Source organism: Pocillopora verrucosa, chromosome 5 (assembly GCF_036669915.1).
Source record: "Pocillopora verrucosa isolate sample1 chromosome 5, ASM3666991v2, whole genome shotgun sequence".
NCBI lineage: Eukaryota > Metazoa > Cnidaria > Anthozoa > Scleractinia > Pocilloporidae > Pocillopora > Pocillopora verrucosa.
The window spans coordinates 4,500,424-4,509,972 of record NC_089316.1 but is presented as its reverse complement, the minus strand read 5'-3'; the positions used below and the strand labels follow the sequence as shown (position 1 = coordinate 4,509,972).

The 9,549-nt window shown below is 35.2% G+C and overlaps 1 protein-coding gene across 1 annotated transcript; it reads left to right on the top strand.

Annotated features, from left to right (window-relative positions):
* Nucleotides 1-1,780: 1,780 nt before the first annotated feature.
* LOC136280647 (G-protein coupled receptor GRL101-like) lies at nt 1,781-6,622 on the top strand. The gene is made up of 11 exons (XM_066166279.1): nt 1,781-1,833; nt 1,995-2,991; nt 3,250-3,331; nt 3,920-3,982; nt 4,115-4,198; nt 4,435-4,515; nt 5,033-5,077; nt 5,483-5,533; nt 5,932-5,988; nt 6,112-6,174; nt 6,477-6,622. The coding sequence occupies exons 1-11, from the start codon at nt 1,781-1,783 to the stop codon at nt 6,620-6,622; spliced, it is 1,722 nt and encodes a 573-aa protein (XP_066022376.1).
* The last annotated feature ends 2,927 nt before the right edge of the window (nt 6,623-9,549 follow it).

Here is a 9,549-nt window from a genome sequence, read left to right as displayed (position 1 = left end):
TTGACAATATCTAAGAATTTGTTGTATTGCAGGATTGTGGTGTTCGGATGGCACGAGAAACGGAGATATATTCTTGGATTTCAACACAGAACTTTTAATATTTTCTAACATGTGTCGTCGCCATTACCGGAAGTGATCATACATCGAATCATGAACGGAAGCGAGGCTGAATTAATGTAAACGTAAATCGAATACAGCACAAGGATCAAACTACCCTGGCACTAATGTTGTAATTTGTAACAGGAAGCGAACCAATAATGATTTTTTTTTCAACTTCAGCTTTAAACAACAGTCCTCGTTCGAGGCCCATGGGAATAAACTTGAGAGTTTTTGTGCTTAATCTTGAGATCATTATAGATATGTCTCATGTGTTCTTTGAAGATTAAGATATAAAGACTGGGAGCTATTTTACTGGAAAACATCGCCATTCCCTGCCTTAACTACAGAAGTTACCTTTAAAAAGCAGATTTAAAAATATCACTCCCACATGAGCTAATTTCAGTCTAAACTGCCTATGATGCTCTCTTCAGGAAAATGGACTACAACAAAATTGAGAAACTTCATGAAGATCAGTTCCAGGGCTTGGTGGAGCTGTTCGATTTGTAAGTACACTTAGACCTCAAAATCTTTCTTCATGATGATCTGAATCGCACACTGTACACAGTAATATTATTTTAATGTTAACTCCATTATAGCTTTAATAAAAGTTGCCTTACCCAATCATGTTATGTTAATGTATTTTAAAATTTATTTCATTATCCATTCCACCTATTTAAGATATCTCTCAGAGAACAAAATTGAGGCTCTGCCTGACAAAATTTTCAAGGGCGTCAAAAATCTCAAAGCTCTGTGAGTACAGATAATCACGCACAAAAGAATTCTACAATGTTTGAAGTAATGGAATGAATATAATATAAGCGTTCAAAATCTGAGATTTTAGTCCAAGTTACCTTGTTCAACGAAGCAATGTTGTTCAATTTCATGTTGCACTAAAAATGTGCCTTTTAATATAAACAGAGGTGGATATCATAGAAACAAAAAGAAAAATTTTGGAGATCTGTTTAGTTTTAACGAAAAGTCCATGTAAATTTATTAGGACGAGGAATATGGCTACTGCAAGTCCCCGTTTAGGACCTAATTGTAAATGGTTACGTACTTCGTTTCAGCAATATCTTCGGCAATAGGATACAAAACGTTACCAGCACGACTTTCAACTATGCCCACGAATTGCGATTTTTGTAAGTTTACTGAGAACGACAGATGTTTATCTAGGCAACTAAACTTTGTTGCAGATATTGAAATCGGATAACTTGTGGGCGAGTATTCTTTTGATTTTGTTGTAAACAAAGAAAAGACTCGTAAATGGTAGTTTTTGAAAATAACTTTGACACACCAGAGCAATATTTCCCTGGATGAGTCCGAAAAGAGACTTTTATACAGCGAACGAACTCAACCGAATGGGCTGCCACGTTCATAAAATCAGTAGCCATCAAAATTTTCCAAGAGAGCATGATGAGACCTATCTTGGGCTTAATGTTCAGATTTGAAAAATCTTTGAGAAAATATCATGCTAGGGTCCGTAACAAAAGTCCTCAGTTAGGGTTCTTTATTTTGTCCTTTTGGACAGTTTTTTTTTTTACATTTACATTAGCTTGATGAATCTCATTCTTGAAAATTCATTTTTTGGAGTGAATCATTTTGTTCGGTTAATTATGATATAAACCAACTTAATGTTCACATCATGATTATTTGAAATTACAGGTTCATGCATTACAACCTGATGGCTGAGCTCCCCAAAGGCTTTTTCAGGCACTTGACGCACATCATCAGAGTGTAAGATTCCATAACGATCCTTTCCTTCACTCACCCCTTCAAACAATCATTTTAGCAATAGTCTATGTTATTAATCAATTAATGATTATTAATGGCTTTCAAAGATGCAATAATTAAATGATATTTCTTCTTTTTCTTCTTCTTCTTTTTTTGAATTTTAGAACCTTGGACACCAACCTGATGTGCTGCCATCTCGATCTTTTCAGGCAGGATGCTGATTGCGAATATGTCTTCAATGATAACTTTGCAAGCTGCCACTCCATGTTCCGCCACCATGCTCCAAGGAGAACTCTTTGGATTGTCGGTCTCCTCTCGTTGCTAGGGTCTTTATTCGTAGTTGGGTGGCAGTATTTCTACCCTGATAACAATGAGGTCCAGTCTATCATGTTGGTGAATCTGGGTGTATCTGACGGCATCATGGGGATATACCTTATCATTATAGGTATAAAAGACCTGCAATGGTCAGGGGAATACTATCTGCATGACTATGAGTGGCGCACCGGTTGGTTTTGCCATTTCAATGGTGCCATGTCTGTCTTTTCAAGTGAAGTGTCAGTGATGATGATTTCTCTGATTGCATTGGACAGACTCAAGAACATCGTGTTTCCTTACACCTTTGCAAAAATTACCCCTAGGCAGACCCGTATAATGTGCGTAGTTATCTGGCTGGTGGGAGGCGTTATGGCATTCCTTCCCTTGTCCGGAATGCACTATTTCAGTGAGAGGTATTACGGCAATAATGTAGTGTGCCTGCCCCTGCAGCTTTCCCCTGAATTACAAGAAGGCTGGGAATACTCCACTTCCATCTTTATCGTTTTGAATTTTTCCCTATTCATCTTCATCATGGTTGCCTATATTGCCATCTTGTGGAAATCATGGTCGTCAAGCAGACAGCTTGGTGCACATGGAACTGTTCGTGAAATACGAGCAAGAGCACAAAGTGCTCAGGCCAAAAGAGAAAGAGCACTTGCCAAAAGAGTCTTCTTCATTATTCTGACCGATTTCTTGTGTTGGATGCCAATCATTGCTATCGGCATCCGTTCCCACGTCGAGAAAACATTTGATCCACCTGGTGATCTGGCAGTGTGGATTGCAGTGTTTGCTCTGCCTATAAATTCAGCCATCAACCCATTGCTGTATACGCTTTCTACTCCACAGGTAACATGTTTCTCTTTTTTGTTACTTTAGAATAGCGCCTACTGTTATGTTCAAATTTGGTTTCGTGTCAGAGCAGGCTGGGAACTCAATTTTGTAATTGTAACGATTGACATACAAAACAAGCATGAAAAAGTAAATGATCGGACAGATTTTTTTAGCTTCTCCGCCGTTGACTTTAGCCATAGAGACCAACGTGACTTCTAAATACGTTACTTGAAAGTCTTAACGTAAACTATTCAATATATTTTGAATGTCTAGGTTCAGCCTGTGTTGAAAGCAAAACTGAGGATGTTGTGGTCCAATGTTCGATCTATTTTCAGCAGAGGACAAAATCAAGAAGGTACAGTTTTAAGTTCCATTGAAAAATACCACGATAACAATAACTATATTTCAAACCTTGAATTGAAGAAACTTTAACTTTTATCAAATTGAGTATAAGCAACCCAGTTTTCTTTAAGTAACTTGTGTGATTTTTACTCCAAGGCTTTCGAGGAGGAATAGGATAGAACTGGCATGAAATCGTAGAAAACACATGAAATTTTTTTTTTCGAAAAAGAAACTGAGCAAATTATTGAAACCACAAATGTACAACTTACAATATGTTAAGTTGTAGCATACGTAAAAGAGAAAGCAAGAGTGATCCTAAATAGAGAGGGCATCAATGTATTAAATCATCAATTTTAATGGTGGAAATCATGCTTTCAGTTCGATTTTTGAAGGTTAGTATCTCTAAAACTAAACTATTAGGGAACATTGAGACAAATGGATGCCATTTGCGATAGATTTTGCAAACAATTCTCAAAGTATGAATTGCTATACTTCTGTCTTAAATCATAAGGTTAAGATTCTGAATTGCTGAATGCTTTTTTTAAATAAACCTGACAATGGCCATTAAGTTTTAAATTGGTGTTACTTTTTCATATGAAAGAAGCAGATAATGATCAGCAGGGACAGATTGGAAATGGAGATGAACATGCTAACGTCGAAGAAGGTAAAAATAGAGTGCTTCTTAGTGTAGTCACATACGAAATATCTCCTCCACGTCTTTGTAGGGTTCTCTGTATGATACTTTTCTTTCCTTTCTCTTTTCTATACTTGATTCCTTTTTTCATTTCCTTTCCAGTAGGAGAGCAAATTGAAATGCAGGTATTGGAACACAACGAAATCCCAGAAGTGGAAGCCCCTGAATTGCCTGCACCGCAACCAGGTCAGTTAAGAAATATAAGAGTTTTGATGCTAACGATAAAGCTGTAATTGACTTTGCAATCCAAAACTCTTGGCAGGTATGTATAGTTTAATCAATTAACCTAGCAAATATTAGTTCTCTCAAATTGAAATACCTATAGAAACCATAGCATTCCTTTTCTGCTCTGATAATTTCTGTAGGTGCATTTTAAGAAAGGATAGATACTTAATTCCTGTTTTTTATTTTCTTTCCCGTAGGAGAGCAAATTGAAATGCAGGTATTGGAATACAACGAAATCCCAGAAGTGGAAGCCCCTGAATTGCCTGTACCGCAACCAGGTCAGTTAAGAAATATAAGAGTTTTGATGCTAACGATAAAGCTGTAATTGACTTTGCAATCCAACTCTCTTGGCAGGTATGTATAGTTTAATCAATTAACCTAGCAAATGTTAGTCCTCTCAGATTGAAATACCTATAGAAACTATAGCATTCCTTTTCTGCTCTGATAATATCTGTAGGTGCATTTTGAGAAAGGATAGATTAAGGAATGGTTTCCCATATGACAATAATGTGACGAAATTAAGTTATATTACTTTTGGTTGATAAGTTACCTCCAGACATTCTGCTGTTAAATTGCCATATGCACTTTTTAAGACCTCCACTCATGAGATCCCCATTTCTTTACATTGGTAACCTGTACAGTGTATTATGGACGGAAGATACCATCGTCTCCCATATGACACGGTTGTAGTTAATAAATAATACATATATATTGAAAATGATCTTTCATTGTTTCCAGTTTTCACTTATATTGTATGAAAAATAACTTAATGATAATTCTTTGCTCTGTTGACAGCAATTGAACAAGCCTGTGGAGGGGATGCGAATCCATCTTCCTCAGGTAAAAATTTATTTATGAAAGAAATATATAAAGAAGGCGTAGACAACCGCTTGATTTAAGAGAAGTGCTAGTACTGCAAAAGTCACAGTTGCCCAATGTGACTTCAACTGCAAATTGCTTTTTACAAACGGTCATAGGAATCGCCAAAATGAAAAAATGTAATGTGTCTTAACAACTATATTTGGCAGAGATATTATTTCAGCAACTATTTTCATGCGCCCAAATTAACTTTCAGATTTAAATGTGAGCTTTGTAACTCGGTGTTAATTCATAAATCAATAAATAATTGAATACATCTGAAATTCTGACGTACCTAAAATAAAATTTGTAGAGATATTTATTGCAGATTAACGCATGAACCATAAGTATCATGAAACATTTTACTCTACTTGTTCCTTAAAACAGATTATCAGGAGGATTTTGACATCAGACCAGCCACTACAAAGACTGTGGAAGGTAAACACCTTTTCAATTTTCCTTTCATTTTTTTTCGGAAATTTCATAAATCTAAAAAAAACAGCGAATTGTGGCTGGTGCTATCAAGCTGGCGCACTTGGTATACTTGATTGCTTGGTTTTGTATGTCACACCAATAAGACTGGGGTTATCATGTTAACGCTTAATCACCAATCAAATCACGATTCTAAGTCTGTCACATGAAAAAATTTACGAGAGCAGCTTGTCGGTCTCTATTTCCGGTAAGGTACAAAACCCTTTCTCAGTTACTAAACCTAATGCGTAGATTAATTTAAAAAAACTCTTATTGGAAAGTTTGTTGTCGTCAAAGACTTAAGACTTAGTTGCGTTGTAAATGTAATTAACGTGACTTTTAATAATAAATCTGATTTCACACAGCTGGTAAATCTGAGGAGCAGGTGGAGGTTGAAGAGATTTCGGTGCCCAGTAACAAAGGTAAAGGAGATAATGAGTTTTGATTGGTCACTAACCATTAATGATTTTAACTTCTAAGTACAAACACAAAATTTAATGATTGTATACTAACTTTTTTCGTATCAAATAAATCATTTTCTAAAGGAGCTAAAAAAGGTGAAGAAGAAGTGAAGGCGCCTGAGCCTGACATGGATGTCGCAGAGGAAGGTAACATTTTTTTATAAATCAGAAGAGATAAATTCAAATTGGTCCACACATGCTTTATAAGGTGATGCATAATCAGTCTACTCAATTGGCTGAAGATCACTTGAAGTGCTTAGTCGAAAGGTCGTGGTTCATATCGGGAGGTGACTTCATTGAGAAAAAACAAAAAAACCACACCACTTGGGCATTATTATACCTCCTCGTAACGAAGAGCCATAACTTTTTATACAATGCTAAAATCAAACATTTATGAATATATGAAGCCGTTTTACTAGTTTGTTTGTTTGTGTTTTTTATGGATACAGAAATAATTTTCCCAGATACAGAAAACATAGCCGCCTCTTACCCCAGCTCATTGAAAGGACATGGTTACTTTGATGTTGTGTACTTCAGTTTTCAAAACACCTCAACACAGACATGCAAAAATTTAATGAGCTTTGATAAGTGGTAGCACTCTTTTCTGTGTTTGTGAAAATTATTTTTGTATCGCTTAAAAGAAAATGAGCGCATTGTATTTCAATCTCTTTTCGTATTCCATCCAGGGGAAGAAGAGGTGTTTGATACCAGACTTTAGTTCTTTGTTTTCGAACCAAGGTAAATGCTTATTACGTCTGCTTTAATACTGAATACCGCTGACTAAAGGGTTGTGGAAAACAAATCCCTCAAAAGAAAATGGTTTTTTTTTGTTACATGCATCTTTCTAATCTTATAGAATACGTGTAATATTTGAGATGTAGGGTGAACTCTATGCTAAATTTTTTTTTCAAATTTGATATTTAACCGCAACTGTAATGATTGAAGTTATTGGAGATGAAGAAGGAAGTCTGATTTTTTATTGCTATAATATGCTGTTTGTCTTTTTTCAAAGTTACTTGCGAATTTTTTTCAGCTATCCCCTTCATTGTTGGCAGAAAGGGTACCAAAACATTTTCAAATTGATCAATTTTTTTCTCTGCTTTTGTTGATGTATGATTTGAAAAATTATAATAAAAAAAAACTTCTGGGTGGCGAGTATACCGCACTGATGAGTGCTCTCTCTGTATATGCTTGTATATTCATATCTGCCTTCTGTCCTTAAAGCACTGACCAGCTTACTGATTGACAGTCTGGTCACTTGACTTTCTGACCAAATGGCCAGTAAGCCGTCAAATTGAATTGACTACCTGAGCTATGACTACAGGCTGACTGACAGATGGGCTGATTATCTGCCTGACTGTTTTCCGGACTCTCCACCTGGCCAGTGGGCATGGTTATTACTAACTAGATTATATTATGGCTGCAATACACTTCAATGCAGACATGTAAACATTTAATGCTAGACTGACTGATTGTCGGGTCAGTAAATCAAACAAACAACTAATCGATAATTAACTTTTGCATTCATTGATTAGCATGCTTTTTTCTTTTGCGTCTGACAGTCTACAAGAGCCAAAAACATTGCCATTAGTATGGAGACCGCGAGTGCCAGAGAAAAACTAGAAAAAGTTCAAAGAAAAGGGAAAAAACAATTCTAGTAATCAATACGTATGGTCGTATGGTAACATCTTAGTAAAAAAAAATCTGCTTTTTAATCCCTTTTTTTTAGATTTAATTTTAACAATAATTAGTAATTAAGTATAGTTATGGTAATTATGGTATATTATGGTAATTAAGTATAGTTGGAGTGGAACATATTGTGCTATATCTGAGTAGGCGTGTAGTGGTAGTTCATCTTTCTTTTGCTTTTTTTTTCCCGTTTTTGGTTTGTTTGTTTGTTTGTTTGTTTGTTTGTTTTTGTAACATGTACATCTACCTGACACTTTAAGTCTGTTAGTTTTAGCGTATTTCTAAAGACCATGATTGCTACACCGCAGTTAAGTCGGATGGCTCAAAACGGAGTACAAGAATATCAGGGGTGTAGCCAGCCTAGAGTCCTGTACCATTAAATTTTATCATATCACTCTTGCAAATTTTGAAAAAAAATTGAACTTTCTAAGGGTATAAGCCCACGACAAGTCAAAAAGCTGGCTATGGTCCTGATGTGATAAGATATTCTATTCTGCATGCTGATCTTTCCATCATTAAATAAAATATAGCTGAGTAACTGTTTTGATTAGGAATGCCTCACTGGTTTTAAAAGTAATGTTTAAGCTCATTTCCATGGAAAGTGTTAAGTTTATTCGGAGTTTACTCATAGTTTAGAGGGGATTTGATGTCCCAGAAGAACTTTCTTGTAGAGTTCCTAATATAGAAAAGAGCATAGAAGGTTAATAATGTGATAAAAATAGAAAACTAACGAGCTTTAAAAAGAATTATCAGATATTAATCTGCACAACAACTATTTAGATAATTCATTTCTAGGTTTTGTTTAAACACGAAAAATCATCTAAAATTTGACAAGAAAAACTTAGACAAATGCACGGGTTGAGGACGTCCACTTACTAGATATTTGATGGTACGCTGGTAATCTAAATAGTTCATTTCTTAACATTTTAGAACTCATCCGCGAGCATTAAAGTCATAAGGAGTTAAAGTGACGTTAATTTTGGGTTGTATATTAAATTAAAGAACTTAGACTTGCGGTTAAGATTTCCGCAGCTAGTAGACATTAGGCGGTACAGTAACAATCTGAATAGTTCGAACATTACTACAACTCGTCCGGCGAGTATTCAGAGTACGTGTCGAGTTGTTTAATTTCGCTAGTATCTCTAGCTGAAAAGAAAAAAGGTAAAAATGTCACACAAAAAAAGAGAAACAGTTACTGGATAAGACGTCATGCATTAGAGATTTAACAATATATTGAATGACCTAACTAGCTCATTTCTATAATTTTTATAACTCGTATGCGAGCATAATGATAACTAAAAGGTAGAGTGACGTCTATTTTCGCTATGTTACTACGTTCTTTATGAACGCAAATTCCTTAAAAAAGAAATTAGAAAGATGTTGTGGTAACGAGTAACAAGTCAGATATAGGATATTAATTGATGCAACAACAATCTGATAGTTCACTTCCACAACAAGCTTGCGAGTACTTTGCATGCAAACTACGTTTAGAATTGTTAGAGGAAATAAACAAGGTCAGAGTTCGTTTGTTAGAGGTTTTTATAGAATGAAAATAATTTAAATAGGTCCTGTCTTAGAGTTTTTATAACTCGTTTGCGAGAATTATAGTCATTAGTGACCTCTGTCATGGCTGAAGCCTGCCTCTTTACATAATTTACATTATTATTAACATTAACCTGAAAATGGACAACAAAAAGAAAAAAGGTCTTAGAATACCACTAACGTAGATATTTAGTAGTGTTTTTAAATCTAATTTTGTAGCCCATTTCTAGATTTTTTTAACTCACAACGAGAATTCTAGTTCATTGTAGTATGTGGTATTTTTTTTAACTT

What these genes read in the sequence shown, in the direction of transcription:
- LOC136280647 (XM_066166279.1), top strand. Translation starts at nt 1,781, where the DNA reads ATGGCTGAGCTCCCCAAAGGCTTTTTCAGGCACTTGACGCACATCATC. An exon ending in ATTGCCTGTACCGCAACCAG is followed by an intron (nt 4,516 to 5,032) that starts GTCAGTTAAGAA and finishes CTCTGTTGACAG; the next exon opens with CAATTGAACAAGCCTGTGGA. An exon ending in TTCGGTGCCCAGTAACAAAG is followed by an intron (nt 5,989 to 6,111) that starts GTAAAGGAGATA and finishes CATTTTCTAAAG; the next exon opens with GAGCTAAAAAAGGTGAAGAA.